This window comes from Alosa alosa, chromosome 21 (assembly GCF_017589495.1).
Source record: "Alosa alosa isolate M-15738 ecotype Scorff River chromosome 21, AALO_Geno_1.1, whole genome shotgun sequence".
NCBI classification, from domain to species: domain Eukaryota; kingdom Metazoa; phylum Chordata; class Actinopteri; order Clupeiformes; family Clupeidae; genus Alosa; species Alosa alosa.
Window position 1 is genome coordinate 19,666,697 of NC_063209.1, and position 24,170 is coordinate 19,690,866.

The 24,170-nt window shown below is 45.8% G+C and overlaps 1 protein-coding gene across 1 annotated transcript; it reads left to right on the plus strand.

Annotated features, from left to right (window-relative positions):
- Positions 1-24,170, plus strand: canx (calnexin). The gene is made up of 15 exons (XM_048231409.1): positions 1-82; positions 5,596-5,805; positions 7,121-7,194; positions 7,302-7,360; positions 7,528-7,669; positions 7,779-7,860; positions 9,093-9,285; positions 10,812-11,001; positions 11,926-12,039; positions 13,723-13,879; positions 14,250-14,465; positions 17,976-18,095; positions 18,945-19,077; positions 19,861-19,991; positions 20,598-24,170. Exons 2-15 carry the CDS (start codon positions 5,599-5,601, stop codon positions 20,655-20,657), a joined length of 1,878 nt encoding a protein of 625 aa, XP_048087366.1. The 5' UTR covers positions 1-82; positions 5,596-5,598; the 3' UTR covers positions 20,658-24,170.

Sequence of the window (24,170 nt, forward strand, 5' to 3'; positions counted from 1 at the left end):
GCTACATTTGGAGGATTCACCCTCCAAAGTCACACGTGATCCCGCAGTAGTTCCAGGCGGTTAGCTATAACAGAGAGCAGGGGTGAGTTGGTAATTGCAACCAAAATGCACTTATTTCTCCTCAAAAGGTTCTGTGTTGGGAGTTTAGAATATGTGTAGTGTGCATGTGATTGCATTCATATTTTAACAATGCTGTGTGACCAAGTAAAGCTCGTATGTATATACTTTGGTCATCTGCGTGGCCTTAGCATGACTAGCTAGCAATAAGGCCATTCTGCTCGCTAATTAGGCTAGCTAAGCTAGTTGGTACTGGTGCCATGTCAAAATTGAACAACTATTATTGCAGCAAATCAACCTCTCTAAGTGGCTTCTATTACACCTAACATTAGTGTTTCTTTTTAAAGATGGAGTTTTATCATTTCTTGTTGGTTGCTTCAGTAGACAGATCATTTTGGTGAGACGTTCACGTTAACGTTACCTAATATTGGGGGAGGGCAGCCTTTATTTGCTTAGAAATGTTTTTTGTTATTATCTCAACTCAATGTATGAATACACTGGCCCGTAGAGTACGTGTGTTCACATGTTCCGAAAGCAAATGAATCGAAACAGTAATTTTCGTTGGTGATGTTGATACCACCATAACCACATTGCCGGTATTATAATGACTTACCGAACCGAAAGTGCTAGTTGGCTAGCTGTAAGTAACTTTAGTTCTCTTCAACTGTTACCTTGTGCTGGTCAGTAGAATCTTGTTTCAATTTTAGGATTTTGTTATCTGCGTAGAGGGGCAATTTTACCTCAACTCTACAGGGTAAATCCAACGTCATCCTGGCTAGAAACACTGTCAAAATGTGCCACACAATGCATGTTAAACTGTCATAGTAAACAAACCAACGTTATATTTCGCTGTTGTAATGTATGGACTATGTGCAGTGTGGTGATCAATGAACTAATATCTGATAGCCTACCGCGAATGTAAAGAGGACCTGATTCTAAGCGAATCGGATTCTAGGCGAACTGGATGAAGATGACAGACCAGTTTTAGTCGCTTCCGTCTCTCAGTTTCAGAACGAATGGGAGGCAGTTGCTATTTGTTACGTGTTATAATGAAAGTGTAACCAATTGTTTGCAATGAGAAAGTAGTGACCAAACATTGACATGTTAGTATTTTGCAAACTACTGTATTTTATTTAATAGCAGAAGGCAACGTGTTCACTTGTCGTCTGCTACTAGGATGGGACTGCTGGGATTAAAAATGCAGTTAACTGTAAGTTAACTCTTAGTTAAACAACTGAAGACGCTGGTAATAATTATCAGCCTGCAGCATGAGGTTAGATATTGAATGGTGTTGGGACAAAGACACAACAGGAAGTCTGCAGCAGCCCAAAGCGCGCTCTGAGTTTATATATATATATATATATATATATATATATATATATATATATATATAAAGACCACTGCTTCCTTCTCTGCTGCACAGCGAGTCCCAGCAGGTCCCTGTGCTATGGTTGATAAAGAAATGTCTGTTTTTCCCCCCTTCTTTTTTTTATAATATAGCCTGTTCCCTGTGGACACTGAAGGTTGCTGAGGGGAGCTACTATCAATGAAAGTATTATAAAACATTTGGCCAGTCAAATTAGGCCAGCAGTGCAGTCAAATAGCAAACCTTATCTCTGTTACACTTACACGGAGCTATAAACAGACAGGCCAGATGACGTTTACTTCAGAACCTATTGTCTCACAGGCCCTCAGTATGAAGGGCCCTCAAGCCTGTCATCGGCACATCGCCTCTCAGAGGGGTCGTGTGGAGCGAGAGCTGCAGCTTGGGGGGGGTCAGGGTTTTGAGGAGGGTAGTTTGTTTATTAACGGTTTTATGTGTTTGAAAAGCAGGGAGGTTTTTATTTAAACCTTTTTTTTTTTTCTCTCTTTTTAAGAATTTATCTTAATATGGGTCACAGTCACACCTCAGTGCACTAATTGGGCAAGCAGGAAGGTGTTGCCATGGTTGTAGCAAAATAAGAAACATTTACAGTGGGAGCCTCAACTACAACTGAAGATTGTAGTGAAGTGTTTAGTGTGTGTGTTAAGCAAGTGAAGGGGGGCCTGCTGTGGTTTTGAACTAGATTAGCCTGATCAGTCAGCTGCAGAGAACGCCTGTGTTGCGGTCAATCTGGTGAGGGTGGGTTTAGATGTGTGTGTGTGTGTGTGTGTGTGAGTGAGTGAGGGGATGTGGGGGTTTCTTCTGACATCCCAGTCCTGTTTGCAGTGATGCCTAGAGGGCTGTCGGTTACACCCTAATACCCCCCACCTCTCCCCTCCTCTTTTTCTCATCAACTGGCTCTCTCTCGCTATCTCCCCCTCCCCCCATCCCCATACATTCTGTTTTCAGCTCCAGAGATTCCTCCCAGGCTAGTTACCACCCCCTTCTGCTTCCCTTTACCCCCCACCACCTACAAACACAAACACTCTCTTCATTCGGACTCTTCACCCTCACTCAAGCAGCCGGCTTCACTAGTCCAAAAACCGCTTGTTCTAGGCGACTCCCAATATGGGTGCCCCCAGCCCCTCCTGCTTGCTGGCTAACTGACGTGTTGCTGTGTAAACAGCCTGTCATTGTGTGCGAGCTACAGCCGTGCTGCCTGGAGGAGAAGCACCGGCTGGCCCGGTGTGTTGTTGACGGACCGGGCCCGAGTGCTCTTCCTCTGCCCAGGGAGTGCCCAGCGCGGCAGGCGGGCACAACCTACAGCTCGGTCTTGCTACGCTTGACAGCTGGGTTTAATCACAGATGCCCCCCTCTGACACACACACACACAACCCCACCCCATCCTTGTGTGTGAATGAAGCATCTGTAAAAACACTGTTCATTTGCTGTCTGCATGACGCATTCGTTTTGCATTTTGTCTTGCAAGGCACCTTTTAGTTGCAGTCACTTATAGTTGACTTTGGGGTGGGTGAAGATTTACCGTCGAGGAGCGTCAAGCTGAGCAGATTAAATGACTTGGCGTGGTCTGTGTGTTGGTGTAAAGTATAGAACATGATTAAATGACGTGGCGTGGTCTGTGTGTGGGTGTAAAGTATAGAACATGATTAAATGACGTGGCGTGGTCTGTGTGTTGGTGTAAAGTATAGAACATGATTAAATGACGTGGCATGGTTTGTGTGTTGGTGTAAAGTATAGAACATGTGGGCTAGTTGGTTTCCTCTTCTCCCTCTCCCGTTCACTCTCCAGTTCAAATGATTGTGTTTTAATGGTGTTTGGCAGGAGCAAGCCTGCAGCAATAAACAGGGTGTAATTGGCAATATACAGAATCTATGCAAAAATCATTACATCAATCATTCTGACACACAAGCACCCTTTCTCTCTCGATCACACACACAGGTTTTATTTCAAACACAAGTGAGCCTATATCGATTGTGCTCTCAGCTGCCAGTATTACAGACACTTGTCGGGTGTCTTGAGTGTCCTCAATCAGTTGTGTTGGACGAGCAGATGGGGCTTTCAGACATGAACAAGTGTGCACCCCCTCCCCCTCTACACCACTCCACTACTGTGCCCCCAGACCCCTGGCCTCAGCAGCGCCCTCTGGGGGTTAATCCGTCCCCTACTAATACACCCATTCTAGGAAGGCTAATGGCTCAGTTCCACATGCCGGTTTGAGTCACCTGTTGTGTTAGTGTAATGGTGGTCTTGGTCCAGTAGGTGCTATTTGGTTATTGTTTACGTGGGTGTGCATTTAGCCAAATGTTTTTGACAGGTGTGCAGGGTTTTGTTTTAGTTTACATTTGTAGTTATTTGGTAGTGGGGTGGTGGGTCTTCTGAGAAAGACTACTCTAAACCCCTAAAGCAGCTTTGCATCATGCAAATACCATGGCAAAACAATGAAAACACCACACACACACACACACACACACACACACATTGTAACGACTAGGAAAAGGTCATAGGACCACCTCACATTCCTTTCCCACTCCAGTCTCATGGGGGCAAGTGTTCCACTGAAGAGCCCTCACAACCTGACGACCTTGTCTCTGTATGGCCACACAGACACCATGTAGTACTACTAAAGGAAATTGTCCAGCGTAGCTTCCTCTTTTTTTTGTTTGTTGTCTTTTTGCTGAAATGACAACTACAGACTTTGTTTGGGTTAGCTGCCATGACGACAGGTTGCTATCGGGCGCGCTATGGAAACCCCTTGGCTTGCGTTGGCTAATCCTGTGAGATTTAAGCTCTTTGGGGAACAGTGTTTGTGACTGCACATGCAGCAAATAGTCTCTCCGGGGGGGGGGGTCCTGTAAGGAGGGGAGGGGGGTTGCGGAGAGACATGAAAGTGTTGCACAACAGTCCCAACTACGCTTGATTCCCCCCAGCCAGCTGGTCCGGCGCAAATATGCCGTCTGGCACTGTGGGGATCAAACGCCTTTAGCAAAGAGCCGGCCAGAATGGTCGCATGCTGGGCCTGAACCGGCAACACCTTTTCCTGGGCTGGTGGAGGGATGCATGAGTGAGCTCATACCTATTAGAAGACAGTGATGCAAGGGGCTTTTGATCACTGTAATATTCTCTCTTGTAGCACCTATTCAATCCACACTCTTATTTCAGTCCTCTCGTAATCCTTTTTAGGCCTGTTCAAAATATGTTATTGGTAGGGTCCGCATGCTACCATTTTTAGCGGGTTTAGACCAGGGTTGAAGTATTTGGTTGGACCGTTGTTGGGAGAGGTTTGCATAGGGCCAGTTTTACTGTCCTTAGACAGATGCTGTATCTCTAAATCCTCACACTGCCTTAAGCAGTAAGTTAAATGGAGGAGCAATGCAATGTGATCTCCCAGCAGGATTATGTGTGTGTGTGTGTGTGTGTGTGTGTGTTTGTGTGAGAGAGAGTGAGATGCCACACATTTACAAAAGCCCATACTGTGGGCTCAAATGGATCCACCTTAATAGCACTACTAAATTGCTGTGTGTGGGTACACAGAGTACAAGGTGTGTGTGTGTGTGTGTGTGTGTGTGTGTGTGTGTGTGTGTGTGTGAGAGAGAGAGAGAGAGACAGAGAGAGACATGCTGTGAGTATGTAATCTCTTTGGATTTAATCTCATTAGGGCCATGAGGCTGAGAGTGCAGATTTTTCAGTCCTCATCGCCTTGGAGATGGTAGCCGGGGGATGGCTACCTGGCGTCCCAGGTCCAGGCAACCAAACCTCGCCATTGTGTTGGCATTAGCCAATATTGCTGCTTTCTGTCTGTGTGTGTGTTAAGCTAACCAGCAAAAGTTGCTGCTCCCCAGCGTATTCTCTAAGTTTAGTCAGATTGCCAGCGCTAGGCAACCGAACCTAGCCAGCGTGTTTGCATCAGCCAATGTGGCTGCTCTCTGTGTGTGTGCTAAACTAACCAGTGAAGGTTGCGCCTCCCCAAGGTATTCTTTAAATTTAGTCATATCGGATTGTTAGAGACGGATTTTTTGTTTTGTTAAAATCTCATCCTTGCCCTGTCTTTTTACATTTTTGGTCCTCTATTAATATTAACGAGTGCAAAGAGCTCTGGCTGCCTTGCCAGGCTTGCCATCATGTCCTCTGACTTGGCGCTCTCCCCTCCCCTCTAGACTATGGATCTAAAGGTGCGGTTGTGTTTACTGCTGCTGGCGCTGAGCTGGACTGGCACCCAGGTGTCCGTGAGCGCCCAAGACGAGGACGAGGCTGACGTCATGGACATGGACGATGGGGAGGTAGACATCGGCGACGACATACTGGATGCAGAGGCCGAGGCCGAGGAGGCAAGCGACGAAGCCCCAACAGCGCCACCTGTGCCAAAGGTAGAACATTGCAGGACGCCACACAATACAACTGCCCTCCTCCAAATGTGTCTTTGCACAAGACAATTGGGCTGATCACACGTTATGTGCAAAACATTGGCAAGACAGCGCCAGACAGTCCACCACATTATAAAAACAGTGATAAGTGATAGTTGGCTTTTAAAGTGCAACAAGTTTACTTCTGATAAAGTGTTATACAGTACAGCAAAATAAGGAATCAGGCTAGTTGTAAATGTAAGCCTAGCTTGAGGTCACCTTGTGTGTGCATGCTTGTTTATAAATGTGTCATTGCACAAGACAATTGGGCTGATCACACGTTATGTACAAAATGTGGCAAAACATTGGCCAGACAGTCCACCACATTATAAAAAAAGTGATAAGTGATAGTTGGCTTTTAAAATGCAACAAGTTTACTGCTGATAAAGTGTTATACAGCAAGATAAGGAATCAGGCTAGTTGTAAATGTAAGCCTAACTCTTAAGTGTAGCTTGAGGTCACCTCGTGTGTGCATGCTTGTTTATAAATGCGGAGCACGGTTCTGTTTATGGAGCGTAAAACACAATTGACTCATTATTATTCCACGACTGTCACTTGACTAAAGGGGATGGGGATATGGATCCAATACGACAAGGCTAAGCAAACAACGGCAGCCATTTTGTTTCCCCCCTGCCTATGTAATCCCTATGTAATTATTGATCTCGGAGCGCTCAATGAGTCAGTGATATGGAGGCCTCTAGGAGGTGTAGCCCAACACACTGTGGCAGCACTGGTTTGGCTCACGTTGGGTTCCGTACAGATGCAAAAATGTGACTCAGGATTAGTTCCCACTCTGCGGTGACACCTTAAGCTATCTTGATCTGGCAGAGGGAGTGCCAAAACGCTAAATTAGCCCAGTGACCCATTAACCAGAGGCTGCGCTGTGCTCCGGGCCGTCCAGCAGCACATGGCAGAGGGGTCACTGGGGTCAGGTTATTCAGTCTGTGATCTACTTCTCTGTATAGCATAGACTATAAACGTAATCCCAGGTCATCCATGTATGCAATTTTTTGGGGCGTTTTTGCCTTTATTCAGAAAGGACAGTGAAGACTGACAGGAAGTGAGTGGGAGAGAGAGATGGGATGGGATCAGGAAATGACCGCAGGTCGGATTCAAACCTTTTTGTTATTTTTGTTATTTGTGAGGATTAGGAGGCGAGTCACAGTGCTAACATTAAACTTAGCTTGGCCACTTAATCACAATGACAAAGCAGCTTAAACAAGGTCACAGAAAATGGGATTCAACTTCTGGACTTTGCTTTATTGTATGTTTCTTGTAGGTGACATATAAGGCCCCTGAACCAATGGGAGAACACTTTTTCGCTGAGTCATTCGACAAAGGAACATTAGAAGGGTATGTGTATTGGTTACTGAAAAAAACATATTTTTCATATCAGTAGAGACTCCTTCTGTTTACTGTCCCCTACTGTCTTTCTGACTTAATGTGTGTTTTTGCTGTAGTTGGATCGTGTCAAAGGCCAAAAAGGAAGGGATTGATGAGGAAATTGCTAAGTATGATGGTAAGTTATAGAACAGTTCTCACAGTCTCGGTACAATGATACTGAACTTATTTTCTCATTATAAAGTTAAGGCAATCACCCTTGCCATAATACCAACAGGAGTAATAAATAGAGCTCCCTAGTGCATGATGGGTAATGTATTTCTTTTGTGTTTGTGTAATTCAAAGGTGTATGGGAAGTGGAGGACATGAAAGACAGCAAACTCCCTGGAGATAAAGGCCTGGTGCTGAAGTCCCGCGCCAAACACCATGCCATCTCAGCCTGGCTGCTGCGACCTTTCACCTTTGACACTAAGCCCCTCATCGTCCAGTGAGTCACAATCCACCTGCTCTATCTTTTAATGATCTCCCTTGACATAAACAGAACATAATGGATCCTTTAGTTCGGCACTGATTGATGTCTTTACTTTTACTTGCAGGTATGAGGTGAACTTCCAGAATGGCATTGATTGTGGCGGAGCATACGTCAAGCTGCTCTCCCAAACCCCTGACCTCAACTTGGTAAGAATAATTTCATAGGATGATGTATGTATGTGGAATGCTGTATGTTTTTGTCCCATTCGATTTAGTTTGAGGATGTAAAGAGACAGAGACCATAAATTGTAGGTTTAAAAAAAACCCAAACAGCAGCTTGCAGGAAATAAAGAACTAAACATTTGGCCCTTTCCTTTTGTCTCGTAAATCCTCGTACGCCCACCCGTACGACATGTACAAATGAGTTGCTAGCGCAAACGCTTTTTGGGAAGAACATGGATGCCACCAGGGCAGCAGCTGTCTCGTTAGTGCTGGACATTGGTCTAGAACACGAGAACACGTCCCTCATTCTCCCTTGTTGGTTATGGTCAATGTGAATTAATAATAAAAACTTTTTTTAATAACTCAATTTCGCCTATTTCAATTTCAACTTCAACAAGTGCTGTCACGTTTCTCTCGAGCCACGAGGGGCATTAGCAGGCTAGTCATTGTTATTGTTTTGTACTACATGTAGCCTGGGTTAGCCAGAAGAGGGTCTCTGTGAGTGGCGAGCCAGAGACCTTCCAAGGTAATAATAATAAAAGTAATAATAAAGCTAATAAAATAAAATAAAGGGTTGTTTTTTTTTTTTTTGTTTTTTTTTTAAATATATTTTTTGGCTTTTCTATGCCTTTAATGATAGGACAGTGGAGAGTGACAGGAAGCGAATGGGAGAGAGCAGGGTGGGATCCGGAAAGGACCACGGGCGGGAATCGAACCCAGGTCAGCCGGGCGATGGTGCAGGTGCCCCAGCCAGTTGTGCCACAGCTGGGGCCTTGTTTGGGGTTTTTGTTTTGGTCATCAGTCAGACCCAAGGCTGCACTTCTCACACATCAGCCTCTGTCTGCACTCAGTCTCTGATACTCCACTGAGACTGGGGACAGACTGTATCCCAAGCCAAAGGTCTTCACATTGACTTCCAGACATTTTGCCCCTACAGCGCAGGCTGGCTGTGTTAGTCGTGGATTGTGTGAAAGATTTAAGGACTTATGTACAGTTATGTAAAGCTCAGCTACTGGCGTGTGTGTGTGTGTGTGTGTGTGTGTGCAGACGCAGACGTAGACAGCACAGGTATTTGCACTTGTATTTCCACATAAGTAAGAACAGCAGAAAGGTTACAACACTATGGGGTGGTCCTTTGTATTTTGCAATGCATCATGGGTACTGTAGTTTGTGTAGGAAGTCCTTGTCTCATGTGTTTCTGTCTTTGACATTCACAGGATGAGTTTGTGGATAGGACCCCGTACACCATCATGTTTGGGCCTGACAAGTGTGGCGAGGACTACAAGCTCCATTTCATCTTCAGACACAAGAACCTCAAGACGGGCGAGTACGAGGAGAAGCATGCCAAGAAGTCCGACTCTGACCTGCGTACATACTACACTGACAAGAAGACCCACTTGTACACCCTGGGTAAGGAAAGACGCACACACACACACACACACACACACACACACACACACATATACATACATACATACATACATGTGGGGCGATGGCAGCGTGGTGCCTTAGGTGCCCGGCTTCCAACGCTGTGCCCTTGAGCAAGGCACCTAACCCCGAGTTGCTCTGGAGAGAATGGCCTTGTAATATGATTGACATATGGAAGATGCTTTGGATAAAAGTGTATGCGTGCTATATGAGTAGACCTACATATACACAGTAGGTGTCCCCTTAATTGCCATTTGCCGATGTGTACAGTAAAATATCGCGGTGGACGATGATATCGTGGGGTTGCCTAGGAAGCACTAATTAATTACCATATATCTTTACAGAAATAATTTTCTACATAAAAAAAAAATATTTTATATAGGCTTGATATGGCCTGATGAAAGTGGACCGCTAAGACATAGGCCTACTGACCAGGCGAAGTTGTGTGCAAGATCTACTCCGGTGAAATCCTCGTATGCACCAACCAACGGAATATTACACATTCATTGCCAGCCTTCGCTGACCTAGCAAAAAAGCTACTTAAGACTTCTATCACGGTCACTCATCTAAAAGTAGTCTGTACCAACCTCATATGCTACGCGTCCCACGTTATGGCTAGCGGCCATGCCGATCAGCAGAAAGTGAAAGTAAAGGGCTGCGATCACACAGTCCAGGCGAACAACTTTTACAAATAAGAATCCCGATTACCACGCCGCTGCTGTCTGAGGCTTTTGCCAAATGCACGAAATACAAGCCTTAAAGTGATAGACGGAGATCTTCTGATCCTATAACTATAACAACATAAATGGTTTATTTGAACACAGTGAAGGACGCATTTGGCGCTTTAGTGCTGTAGCTTCGCAAAAATATTAGAGCTAGAATTTCCTAGTCGTAACTATAATAATTCATTAGTACTATTTTCTACTAAAACATTACATATTTTACGTTCAATGTAGGCTATAGTGCGAGACATGTAAAAAAAAAGTCAATTACACATACATGTCACAATCAGGCATGATTTGAACAAGACGGTAGTTTCAGATAGACTAATAGTCCTTTTTTGCACTCCCTGGCTGACAGCCTTTAAAGTAGCCTACATATGCATCAGTTCTAGGCTCAATATCATTTCCAGGGATAGGTTTTTTAGCCTATGTTACAGCAGGAATTAGTGCCTGGCATGCGGGGGCGTGTCATCAGGATGGTTGCTTCCCATTGTGATGTCTGTCAACCATCACCATGGACGATGATATCGTCTATCGGCACAACCCTAATAGACAGGTTATGGTTGACTTCGAACTAAGCACGGCTATTATCAGTAGTGTATACACGTGACGGTGAGCTGGAGAACATTGTCTCCTAATTCAATCAAACATCAGTTATGAGGCAGGATTTTTTGTTTAGTCTGCTAGTAGTGTTGACTGGTTATTATTGAAGTTCCTGAAGAGACTTGCCTTTTGAAATGGTTTGTGACTGATCTGACCTTTTGTATTTTCTGTGTACGTGTTCAGTGCTGAACCCCGACAACACCTATGAGATCCTGATCGACCAGACGGTGGTGAACAGCGGCAGCCTCCTAACCGACGTCACCCCACCAGTCAACCCCCCTGCAGAGATCGAGGATCCCGATGACCACAAGCCCGAGGACTGGGACGAGAGGCCCAAGATTCAGGACCCTGACGCAGTCAAGCCAGAGGACTGGTTAGTGTGTGTGTGTGTGTTTTATGTGTTTGAGAGGAAATGACCGGAAACTCAGAGTGGGTTTTTATGATGATTAGTTGATTTATTGAGAACACAGATTAAAGCACCAGTATGTAGGAAATAATGGAAAATAAATTGTAACCATTCCAAAAACTATCACCATATGTCATCAGAGAGTAAGGAAACACGATGAATTCAAGTAATGGCTTATTTGACAACATTACTATAACCCGTAAAACCAGTGAAAAAAATGAGTTACTCTTGGAACTAATGTGAAAAAAATGAGTTATCTCTTGGAATTTTCGTTTATGTTTTGAACGATTAATTCTAGAATAGCATATTAATAATGGGCTGGCGCGTCCCCCCATTTGGGTTGCCAAATTAGCAACTGTCAACAGCTGTCTTGTAGTCATAAACGAGTAGCCTATGAGGGGCAGGCAAATTTCCAAAATTAAAACAAGAAACCAATTTAAGTGGACATCGGAGGAGCTTCCTGAAATGGCGACGTCTTCATTATATGAAGAATATGACTCGGAGCTGGCCATATTTCTCCACGACAGGTAGCCTAGGCTAAACTTCATCTACTTCATCGCTAACTTCAGCTAAATATGTTACGTTGGTTAGAGAGGTATTTTTTGTTTTCACTGTTTCCGTAATGTGTAGCTGGGTCATGGTTGGAGAAACGTGTAAGCAGCTGCAGGTCAACTAATGTTAACTAAGTCTGCATTAGCCTACATCTGGCAATCCAGAAGAGGTTCGCGTCTAGGTAGTCTTGAGAATGTTCACCAGTGTTTTTGATTTTGGCGTTTGGTAACAATCCTACAAATCGCTCCTTTAAGACATGAAATTCAAAACAAATGTGTGTGTCTGTGGGTGTGAAGTAATAGAAGAGATGGCTTGCTAACCCCCCTCCCCCTCCCTCAGGGATGAGGACGCTCCAGCTAAGATCGCTGACGAGGATGCCGTGAAGCCTGACGGCTGGCTGGACGACGAGCCTGAGTACATCGGTGATCCCGATGCGGTCAAACCCGAGGACTGGTGAGTGGTCTCAGCCCAGCTTAAACCCCTCCTGCTCTCTCCTACAACTGGAGCCTCACCGGCATCAGTACCCACATTAGTTATGACCACAGTTACTCTTCATAGTAATGGTTTTATTTTCATGGTCCTGCAGTCAGCCCTCCCAGAAAGTCACAGAAAAGATACAGAAAACTGTATGTGAGCTATGTAGGTACCTGTTGAACATTAACAGACGCATCATGATTTTTCTGAAGCCACTGAGTGCATGGGTGTCAGGGGTGTTCAGACGCCACACTGGTTTTCCTGCCCGTTAGTTAAGTTGTGCTAGGATGTCGCTAGTTAAGCTGTGCTAGCCTGACTGCTAGTTAAGCTGTGCTAGCCTGACTGCTAGTTAAGCTGTGCTAGCCTGTCGCTAGTTAAGCTGTGCTAGGCTGACCGCTAGTTAAGTTGTCCTAGCCTGACCGCTTGGTCCGAAGCAAAATTGAAGGTGAGAAAGTTGCCACGGACCACGGTGAGGATCAAAAGACCCAACATTTGGTCTGACTAAAAGAGGTGGTCTCGGTCTGGATCAAACTGAACCATGGTTTGGTTCGTTTGAAGTATGAAAACACTTTTTGGATGCTTCGGACCAATTACAGGAAGTTGAGGCAGCTAGTTACCAAATAAGGGATAATAAATAGCCTAAAGTGAGCTGCAGACACATACGGGGAGAGGAGGAGATCATATAGCTTATTTAATTAGAATTTGGTCTGACAATTTGGTCTAAAAGTCAATTTGAAAAAAATGCATTAATATGCATCTACACCATTTTTTGAGAGGTTGAGAGAGAGGGGATATGAAGGACCGCAGAGCAATGCTATCTGAATTCTGAAGCTAAAGAAAATCCGCGGCAGCAGTATATTAAGGTACGTGAAAAAAAGTGGTGCTTCTAGGTAGGAAAACCCGCCGTCAGACGCACACCTGTCAACAAACCAATCAAAGGGAGACGCAACACATGTAGGTGGTAACGACAGGACACAGAGATGTCAGTTCTTTAGCGCGGCAGAAAAATTGCAGTGTAACTAACCGGATCAATTGTTTTCAATGTAACTAAACACAAACGTTGGTGCGGACCTTGTTTCGGACTTTCAGGCGTGAAAACGCTCAAACGAGGTTGCGGACCCACTAGTAGACCTGTGGTGGTGGCCGGTGGTGTGTTTGCCTGAGCTCTGGCCCTGATGGTAGAGATGTGGGAGGCTCTGGCACTCCTTACGGACCCTGCAGATAAGCGCGCTCTGATTGCAGTTGCCGGGGCCCTGGGCGCTTGGGTCGCTTTGATGTCCCAGATCCGAGGAGGAATTCAATTAGAGCGTCCGCTCCTGCCAGCCAGGCACAATAGCACACGCTGCAGTGGCACCGGGCAGGGGAGGAAGGGAGGGGGAAAGATGAAAGGGCTGCTGTTGTGATGCCCGTGTGTTAATTGAGTGAATAAATCTCTTGTGCTCTTCCACATTATTAAAATGACCATCTCTTCTTTTCGTTTCAATTTCTCTCTCTCTCCCTCTCTCCCTCCCTCCTCCCTCCCTCCCTCTCTCTCTCTCTCTCCCTCTCTCCCTCTCCCTCTCCCTCTCTCCTCTCTCTCTCTCTCTCTCCTCTCTCCCTCACACTCTCTCTCTCTCCCTCTCTCTCTCTCTCTCTCTCTCTCTCTCTCTGTCCATCTCTCAGGGATGAGGATATGGATGGCGAGTGGGAGGCTCCTCAGATTCCTAACCCTGCCTGTGAGTCTGCCCCTGGCTGTGGCAAGTGGGAGAAGCCCATGATTGACAACCCCAACTACAAGGGCAAGTGGAAGCCTCCTATGATTGACAACCCCAACTACCAGGTAACTATTCCTCCATACAAAAATCTTACACTGTAGATTCCTTACCTCTTCCATTTCACACCTTAAAACACCCTAGTGTTTTCTGAGCAATGATAGTTTTTTTTTTTCCATCTGATGGTAGTTACCTGAGCTAAATGTCATTCCTGGTTTTACATGAGCTAAATGTAATGCCTAGTTTCTTTGCTCCGTGTGTGTGTGTGTGTGTTAATGTCTTCTAAATTCTGTAATGTCAAGGAACTTGTGTCCTGATGGTGGGAGTTAGATCAATGCCCATCTAACCTGAAGCCAGTACAGGCCTCAGTGAATGTGTTTAACAAAAGTGATGTGTTAACTGAGCTTAACCCACGGCTTTGTGGTTGTTCTCTGGCAGGGCGTGTGGAAGCCCAGGAAGATCCCCAACCCGGACTACTTTGAGGACCTGCACCCGTTCCGCATGACCACCTTCAGCGCTGTGGGCCTGGAGCTCTGGTCCATGTCCTCGGACATCTTCTTCGACAACTTCTTCGTCACCTCCGACCGCAACACTGCCGAGCGCTGGGCCAACGACGGCTGGGGCCTGAAGAAGGCGGGGGAGGGTGCCGCTGACGTGAGTTCCTCCTCTCGTCTCCTTTCCTCCTCTCGTCTCCTTTCCTCCTCTCGTCTCCTTTCCTCCTCTTCTCCTTTCTTCCTCTCTTCTCCTTTCTTTCTTTCATTTTCTGTCTCTCTCTTTCCCTTCCCGTTTGTCTTCATGTTCTTTTGGCCGTCTTTCCAGAAAGTGTTTTTTTGGATAACTGCTGCTATTGGAGTGTAGACTTGTGTGGGGAGCTCGGGCGCAAGCGGCAGCATCTCGACCACATACAAGTGCCCACAGGATCCCCGGTTCCATTCCAACCGGCGGTCGTTCCTCCATCTCACCCACAACACTCGCTCCCATTCGCTTCCTGGCACTCTCAACTGTCCTCTCAGTATGTAGACAAAAAGCCCAAAAACATGCCCCCAAATATTACTCTTTCATTTTTAAACCTACTTAGCGATGCGATTGCTCATGAACATTTCAAGGAAACGCACCAAAATGTCTTGCTTTCTCTTTATATTGCTCTGTTTTTTCCGCTTTCTCCTGATTTAAGATTTCAATTTTGTCCGCTTGCTTTGTATGTCTCGGTTGTCTTGATTCTTTGTCTGGTTACTTTATCTTCCTGTTTCCTTCCTCATATCATATCATATATCATATCTTTATCATCTTCAGCATTCACTTGGCATCGTTTTTCATCCTTCTCAGGGATTTTGCCTGTGAATTGCCCACTTACACTCACTCATGATTAATAGGAACCATCCAAATTTCTCTGCTTTCAAAACTTTTTATACGGAGACAAAAAACGGCATCTGTGCTGTTGAAAGACATCGCTCATCAAAACATGCTCTGGCTTGACGCAGAACCGAAACGAAATCCTAACCACGTTGCCCTCCTGAACTCCTCGCTTCTGACGCTAATGACGCTGAGCGCGATCCGGTAACCCACCCCGCCCCGCCGGCCGCTCCTGTTTCTGTTTACCCACACAGTGGGGATCAGCTCCCACACCAAGCGCTGAGCGCCGCCCGGCTAACCATGCTAACCAGTGGCGTTCCACTGGAGGGCGTGGGCTCACCACCCCCCCCCCACCCACCCACCCACCCACCCACCCCCCCTCAGACACACCCACACACGTCCCCTCAAACGCTTCTACCCCCCACACTCCACACCCGTCCCTCTCCATCGTGTGTGACCGCGGACGGATGGATCACCCCATGGGAAAATGTGCTGGCGTGTCCCGCGGGGCGGTCGGGACAAGGAATCTCGCATCTCTCTGCGTGAGGATAGTCTGAGAGGAATAGAGTGGAACGAGGGAAAGCAAGAGACTGGAAAGAGGAAAACAAAAGCGAAGAGAGAGAGAGCGAGAGAGAGAGAGCGAGAGAGAGGGAGCGAGAGAAAGGAGTCACTGACTGTTGCCAGAGGGGAGAAGTGTTCTGCCAAAAAGTGTATAAAGTCTTGTCTGTCAGAGATTTGGGTTTTTTTTTACTAAACAATCGCAATTGTTTTTGAAATGTGTCAGGTGAAACAAACGTGTTGTGTCTCGTATCATTAGAAGACAAATGACCAAACGCATCTCAAAAGACTGCACGTCTCTATTGGGTCAATAGACTGCACGTCTCTATTGGGTCAATAGACTGCACGTCCCTATTGGGTCAATAGACTGCACGTCCCTATTGGGTCAATAGACTGCACGTCTCTATTGGGTCAATAGACTGCACGTCCCTATTGGGCCATGGGGATGCGCTGCTCCCTCTCGGAACCCTGGAGGTATCTGTGGCTGCACTCCCCTCCTTGAGCTTTAGAATCAGGGAGGGGGATCCCGCCTCTGTGCCGCTGGTCTTTTCACTTATTAAAGGCCTAATTAAACAGTTGAGCATAACCCCACACAGACATCTTACAGTACACACACGAGGAGTGTTGCAGTACACACACACACACGAGGAGTGTTGCAGTACACACACACACACACGAGGAGTGTTGCAGTACACACACACACACACACACACCCACACACACACGAAGAGTGTTTCAGTACACACACACACACACACACACACACACACGAGGAGTGTTTCAGTACACACACACACACACGAGGAGTGTTGCAGTACACACACACACACACACACACACACGAGGAGTGTTTAATGTGGGCCCCCCTCAGGCAAGGCCCAGTGTCGGGTGGGCGGGGTGTGGTTCTGGTGGCCGTATAGTGGACAGCGCAGGGAGGTGGTGTGGCGGAGTAGGCTGGAGCCTAGCGCAGGATTAACTGTGTTTGGCTCCCTGTCATGAAAAGCGAATCCCGCTGTGCGAGGGCCTGCCTCGCTCTTTTCTCTCCCCAAAGGTGCATTCCTGAAATGTTTGGCATTTTGGGCTTATTGGCTAATTCTACTTACCACAACAGTATAACTAACACACACACACACACACACACACACACACACACATACAGACTCTCACCACACACACACACACACCACCCCCAGCATTGCAGTGAATAGTTCACATTCCCCCAACCACGTGATTTGAACCACAGCCCTCCAGGTCAGTCGCACACTTGTGTGTTTGATGGTACTGGATTGTGAACTGTGTGACTGTTACTCATTGCTAAGGATTTAGTTTTGTTTTTTGTCAGAATGTCTGTTTCATACTGTTATCTAACCTTAATTATCTGGAAAAAGAACACTTCTGTACGTAATGTAAATATTTGCCACGCCTTGTTAATCAGGCTGTGTAACAAGATGGGTCATTGCTCTGAAATTGGATAGGTTTTTGAGGAAGGTAGATTGAAGGCTGAGCAGATGTTGTAATGACTCTGGGCTCGATTAGTCAGGCCTCTAGCTGTGAAGTGGATGCCTGGGGTGGGGAGGGGGAGTGGGTGATGTGGTGTCTTTGATTTGGGTGGCCTGTCTAATTGGCGCGTGACTCAACGAAGCCTGAAAGTGTGTAAGTGTCCCCAGCTGCCGGACCTATAACGCACTCTCTCTCTCCCACACACACACAACCCAGACCCATGTGAGAACTCTGGCATGTCGTGCCTCTGAAGTTCCCCCCTGCAGGCTTCATGCACTCTGCTTTTTACAAGAAGGAAGAATAAATCTCCACCCACATAGCCCTACACACACACACACACACGGACCGAGGAGAGTGTGGTGCCGCGTGGTAGAGCGCAGGTCAAGTGCCAGTCATGCCCCCCCTCCCCTTTTTATCCTCTGTGGCTTGTAAAGCATTCTTTGCCAAAGCATACTACAAAACCGAACAAAGACCTGGAACTAACTGAGTTGAGGTCTGTGTCAGGGAGAGGATGATGGGGATGGGGATGAGGACTCCATTCACACACATTTGTTTGCGCTGGTTTTATGTGGACTCATACGCTCGTACGTGTTGTCTTTACTCCCCTGCTCCTGCCTCTGTGTGACTCACTCTTTTCCTTCACACATCAGGTGATTTCACTGGAAATGCACATTTTCTATTTGTAGCTAGTCAAATGATTGTCATATCAGTGAACATTTAATCTAAGACTGACTCGTGTGTGTGTGTGCGCAGCCTGGCCTGGTGAAGCAGATGATCACCGCTGCTGAGGAGCGTCCCTGGCTCTGGGTGGTCTATGTCCTCACCGTGGCTCTTCCTCTCGTCCTCATCATCGTCTTCTGCTGCACCGGAAAGGTGAGTGTGTGTGTGTGTGTGTCTCTGTCTCTGTCTGTGTCTGTCTGTCTATCTGTTTCTGCCTGTCTTTGTGTGTGTGTGTTGCTATTATCTGTTGTGTGTTTGTGTGTGTGTAGATAGATAGATATATACACACACATACATACATACATACATACATACATACATACATACATACATACACACACACACACACACACACACACACACATACTGTACATGATGCCCAAGGGGAAATTGGAGGTCCCACTCGCTTAAGACATCAAACACAACATACACTACAACATGTGCTCAGCAACACACACTACAGCATCAACAGGATGTGTAGCTTAACACATCACACACAACATACACTACAGCATCAACAGGATGTGTGTGCTCAGCACCGCTGGAGTGTAGTAGTGTGCAGAACATGAGTGAGGTCATCACTGGATCTCTCCCTCTGGGCTGCGCTGGCTCATTATCTTGTTTGGGCTGATCTGGTGTGGGCCAGAGGTAATGACTCCACTGCACTGCTTCACGTCAGGCGTCTCCACTCTAATCCACACTGACTGCACTACCACATTTGGGCCCGTTTGTTTCGATATTTGCTCCATTGCACCATGGGGGCCAAGCTTAGGGCATGGTGTGTGTGTGTGTGTCGGGGCGGGGGGTGGGGGTGTGAGTGTGTGTTAAGTTATGTAAAGCTATACATGTGATCACGATCTCTGTACTTATCGCTTTAGATATTTTCTCCATTACACCATGGATGCCAAAGAAATAAAAAGTGTGTGTGTGTGTGTGTGTGTTAAGATGTAGTTAATATGGTATCCACAATGTGATCTCATTCTCTGTGGATCTCTGGAGCAGAAGAAGCCAGCGGCGGCAGACTACAAGAAGACCGATGAGCCTCAGCCTGATGTGAAGGAGGAGGAGCCTGAAACTGAGGAGGAGGAAGAGAAGGCGGAGGAGAAGGAAGATGCAAAGGAGGAGGGACCAGCAGGTCTGTACACACACACACACACACACACACACAGGGACAGGCATAGCTTCTTCACCACAGCTACCTGAAGGCCAATGCCAGACAGTGGTGTTTGGTATAACAGGGTGCTGCAGACAGTACTCAGCCGTGACGCTGTAGACAAAGCTACCACAATGCAAGCAGTAACATAGACAAAGTGAAAAAAACATTTTTTGACAAGGTTGCCTTTAAGCTCATTCATATTGGGAGTCCTCATTTAGTCCGAGGTTCATGGGTGTTAAAGGTACAGTCTCTGACTCTAATCCAATGTAAAATTATTCATATTGGTCATCAGTCCTCAGGCTGACCGTTCTGAGTGTGCTTAGCGCCTGTGGTTAGCGCTTCAGACTTAAAACCGGAGGGTTGCCGGTTCGAATCCCGACCAGTAGGCGCGGCTGAAGTGCCCTTGAGCAAGGCACCTAACTTCTCACTGCTCCCCGAGCACAGCTGTAGCAGGCAGCTCACTGCGCCGGGATTAGTGTGTGCTTAACCTCACTGTGTGCTCACTGTGTGCTGAGTGTGTTTCACTAATTCATCGATTGGGATAAATGCAGAGACCAAATTTCCCTCACAGGATCAAAAGAGTGTACATATATATATATATATATATATATATATACTTATACTATACTTACTTAGAAGTGCTGAAGGGAGTATCATTTCATTAGTTCTGAGGGGCCAATATCAGCAGCCTTTTGCCAGAACTACAGATTGTAGCTTTTAAGTCCTGTGAGTGTTGTGTTGACGAATGGTTTCTCCCGACAGTTGGGAAGAAGAGTGACTTAGAGGACAGTCCTGCTGAGGAGGGAGCAAACGAGGAAGACTCTCCAGACGGGGAGGACAAGGAGGAGGAGGAGGAGGAAGAGGAGGAGGACGAGGAAGACAAATCCGACGAGGTAAGGGAACCACTCAAAAGGTCTCAGTCAAAACTGAGCTAAGTAGTCTCATCTCAACTAAGCTGCTGTAAGTACGGGTGAAATGTGCTCAGGTGAACTTCAAAATGTTGTTTCTCCAACATTCCAGTTTATACTGGCCCAAAAAAATTGTTTTTTGTCCTGTTAATGCTACAGGCTTCTAAATACCCATGCAGTAGAGTAAAGTCAAGATGGTTTCATTTTGCGTGTGTGTGGAGCTTCAGTGGCAATGTGGGCTGCAGCTCTCTCTCCTTGGCACCATTGGAGACTGCTCATTTCCCTTTGCCCTATTAACATTTGTCACAGATACGCTACTCCAAACGTGAACACAGCCGTACAGTTAGCGTGGTGTTTTGAAGCCCGCGGAGCGTTCTGGAATCATACTGTTCCTAAACAGTTCCCTCTTCCTGTGATAAAATGTCCACTGACTGTAAAGGCACTAAGACAGATAGCTTTGAATGTTCCTCTATTTACCCATCCCATGTAGGCATGCAGGTTGTTACAGGAACCCATGCCAGAGCAGTGTAGCGTGTGCCACTGTGTGTACTTACGCCCGCATGTCTCTTTTTTTTGTGACCCTTTTAACAGAAGGCAGACGAGGACGTTCTGAGAAGGTCTCCCAGAAACAGAAAAGTTAGAAAGGAATGATGAGCCACATCTTTCACCTCAGTCTCCAGTCCTAACCCCCCTTTTCCACCTCGACGGTGCCCCCCTGCCCCTCCTCTAAGACCCCCATCCCAGCCCCCAAAGCCCCTGCCTTCCTCAGACTCTTCCCACCCCAACCCTACCCTGCCCTCCCCTCCTGAGTCCTGTTTTCCTGCTCCATCTTCCCTGATGAAGAGAAGACTAAAACAGAGAGAAGACCATCATGTTGAAAAAGAAAAACAGCTGAGAAGAAGAATAAGATGAAATGGAAAGCAATCATGACCTGCAAACAAGGAGGCGTCTAGGAGAGCGCGAGTAGACGAGGATTGCGAAGATCATGTCAATGAAGTTGACTTCAGAGATGACTTGATGTCGAGTAGAATAGAAACTGTGCTTTACTAAAAGAGAGAATCATCCCATACTGTTCCGCAACTGTTCTGCAGACACTAACCCGAGATATCCCCCCTCAGCCCTTCTTTAGGACCCCCCTCTCCTCCTCTGCTCTGCTCTGTGTCATACCTTTCCTTTAGGCAGCCTCCCATCGCTCCAGACAGTATTTATCAGCTATCAGCTATCAGCTATGGGAACACTACAGAGTAAGCTACCATCCCAGTCATCCCTGCCATTCCCAGCCTCACTTGGGGTTTGGTATGCGCCCCCATTCCTATGTGTCACCACGGGGGGGAGGTCTCCCAGAGGTTTTATAGTACATGAATAAATATATAAATATATGTGTGTGTTTTGTCAGCTTGGCATACATCTGGCTCCTCTCCATAATATACCTTTTGTTTTTGATTTTGTCGAAAACGTCCACTGGGGATTTCATGTTTCATCTCGAGACTCAACCATTTCATTCCATGAAGCTTTCTCTACAATGGCTGTCTGACAAATGTTTGTTTTGCTTAATGTTTTTTTTTTTTTCCTTTTCTTTTTTTCCATTTTGGTCAGGAAAGTCCGTAGAGTACTCCCCCCATATTCCTCTGTGTACCAAGGCTGGCAGTTAGGCCCTCAACTGCATGTGATCCAGTGGAGTGTCCAGGGAGAATGCCTGTTTGGCTACTAGTCTAGTAATGCTGCCTTACTTGTAGAATGCAAGGTTTTGCTTTTTTGTGAATGTACTGTGACTTATTTTTTAATATGTAATTTGTTTTGTCAAGATTACGTTTTCTAAAAATTTGAATCCACAAATCTTTTTTTTTTTTTTCCCTCTTTGTTTTGATCTAATATAGGAGTTAGTTGTACTGTAACATATTCCAGCATGTGAACAGGAAGACATTGTGGCATTGGTCTTCTGAGCTTGAACGAGAGAAGGGAAGTAAAGAATTAATGTGCCGATAGACTGGGGGATATCATGACTGCTGAGTTTGTGTCCTTGCACGAGGTGACTCATCAAAAAATTCCGGTGTCGGCTGTGCTGCTTTTCCATGGGCGGTTAGCTCAGTCGCCTACACAGCCATTGGTGAGTCACCTCCAGTGTACCACCTGTGACATCATTTCCTGCTCCAGGTTGTCAGCAGTAGCAGCATGTTGATACCATTCCATCCTGTGACCTGTCGTAGAATCAGTCACGTAGTCACGTCGCTTCTCACGTGGTCTGTGAACCTGTGAAGATTTGACTCATGTTTTGTTATTAGTGTCACTCAGACTTGGAAGCATGGGAGAGGCTCCCTGAGTGCAGAGCAAAATGCTGCATCCCTGTTTCTCCATACATGGCCACCCAACAATCACACCAATATCTGCCCCTGTTTGAATTCATTACCCCGAAAAAAATTAAATGGCACTAAATGGAGGGCGAACCCTGATTCGGTGGATTGAAATGCTACGCATAGTAGGAATTGTTGTTTTTACTCAAGTGGATGAATTGAGACTCCACTTTTGGTAGAACATCTTAAAAGAAGTGGAGGTTTCTGAGCACACGTTGAGCTTTTACCCCAAAACGAAAAGAGTTGGCACTTTTTGAACAACACACCCATTCCTTAAATAAATATAAATGCACACATAACCTAAATAATGAAAAGACACGGACTCTTGCTGCTCTGCAAACAAACCTGGAAAGTGACTCATGCTAGTCTGTCGACTGTCTTCTTGCTCTCTCTCTCTCTCTCTCCTCGATGCTTAGAGCCTTGTATCTGCATTTAATTCCTTGAATACTTCAACGTTTTCAGCCCTTGCTGGTTTTTGGTTATGCTGATTGGAATAAATGGATGGATGGAGCTTTGAGAATGGACAAATCAACCAATAAAAAGAGATTCTTTACTAACAGCCTATCTGTTGTAGGTCTGTCAGGGTAAATGTGGGCATGATTTGGGTCCTTCCTGAGAGGTTATACTATGAAGCAAGGTTACAGACTTACCCCGGTAACTTTGGGAGTAACTGCTACTCTTCAAAAGAACGCTTTACTGCATGTATTGCTTCTGATGTGACACATTATTTTGAGATCAGCGGTAACTCCTGAAGTTACCCAGAAAAGCCAATAACCTCACATAGTAGTCTACCCCTCTAGGTGTGTATGGGGGGGCTGGTTGGTTGGTTAGGGAGTGAGGGTAGGGATCAGGGGAGGGACACAAGTGTGATTTGGAGCCATGGGCACTGTCTTGTGTCTGTTCCTTCTCAGGTCAGGGGATTACCCATGAAACTGAGATGGAATGTACAGCCCATGCCATCGGAATAAAGAAATTGGGTCACAAGGCATCTCGGTTTTTTTTTATACTTCCTAATTGTGTTTTCTTTTTCAAAGGTATCTCCTGTAAAACTTAACATTATTGAATGGTTTTCTTCATGCTGTCATTTTTTTTTCTCTCAACCTCCCCTGAAGTAGTTCACGCTGTTATGAGGTTTATCGTCTCAAGAAGGGGGGCAGTGGTCTTGGTTTTCACCTGGTAGTTCAAAGGGGAAATAGTGATCCTTTCTAATAACTTGACTTTGCAGTACTATGCTACACTTGGGACACTTTTTAGAATTCTGGATCAAAAAACCTACGAGCAGAAAAAGGTGTGAAAACACATTCTCCAGCTCACGCACCCTTTCACTTTTTGTTATTTGTTGACATATTTGTTACTCTTCAGTCATGGATTGCCTCATCATAGTTATTAACTTTAATGAGACTTAAATCTTTCCCCCTTTCTCTTTGATCACCATCATCTAAAACTTCCTAGATGGGTAATTTCTTGCCTGCACTGAAAGAGTCTCTTATACATTCCCCTCCCTCGGCATGTTAACATTCAGTGATGGGAATGTGTCACAGAGACTGATAACTTATGCTAATTTCATCCACTAGGGATACAGCTTTCTCAAAAAAAAAAAAAAAAAATGAACCTCAGTTCAAACATTTTTTTAAATGTCTGTGTTTATTATAGAAAATTACAAGTTGATGTTTCAATGTAGTAATACAAAGCTACTCCTGTCTGAGAAACAACAGCAGAGGCTGCATCTTTGACCCTGCGTGTATTTGAAATGCAGTCATCTATGAATGGAGATCCCATTTGTTTGGTTGAATAAAAAACTAATGATAATGTG

Excerpts from the sequence above, each read along its gene's own strand:
- canx (XM_048231409.1), top strand. The coding sequence starts at position 5,599 with ATGGATCTAAAGGTGCGGTTGTGTTTACTGCTGCTGGCGCTGAGCTGG. Across the intron at positions 18,096-18,944 it reads TCTTCTGCTGCACCGGAAAG|AAGAAGCCAGCGGCGGCAGA; the intron begins GTGAGTGTGTGT and ends TCTCTGGAGCAG. Across the intron at positions 19,078-19,860 it reads AAAGGAGGAGGGACCAGCAG|TTGGGAAGAAGAGTGACTTA; the intron begins GTCTGTACACAC and ends TTCTCCCGACAG.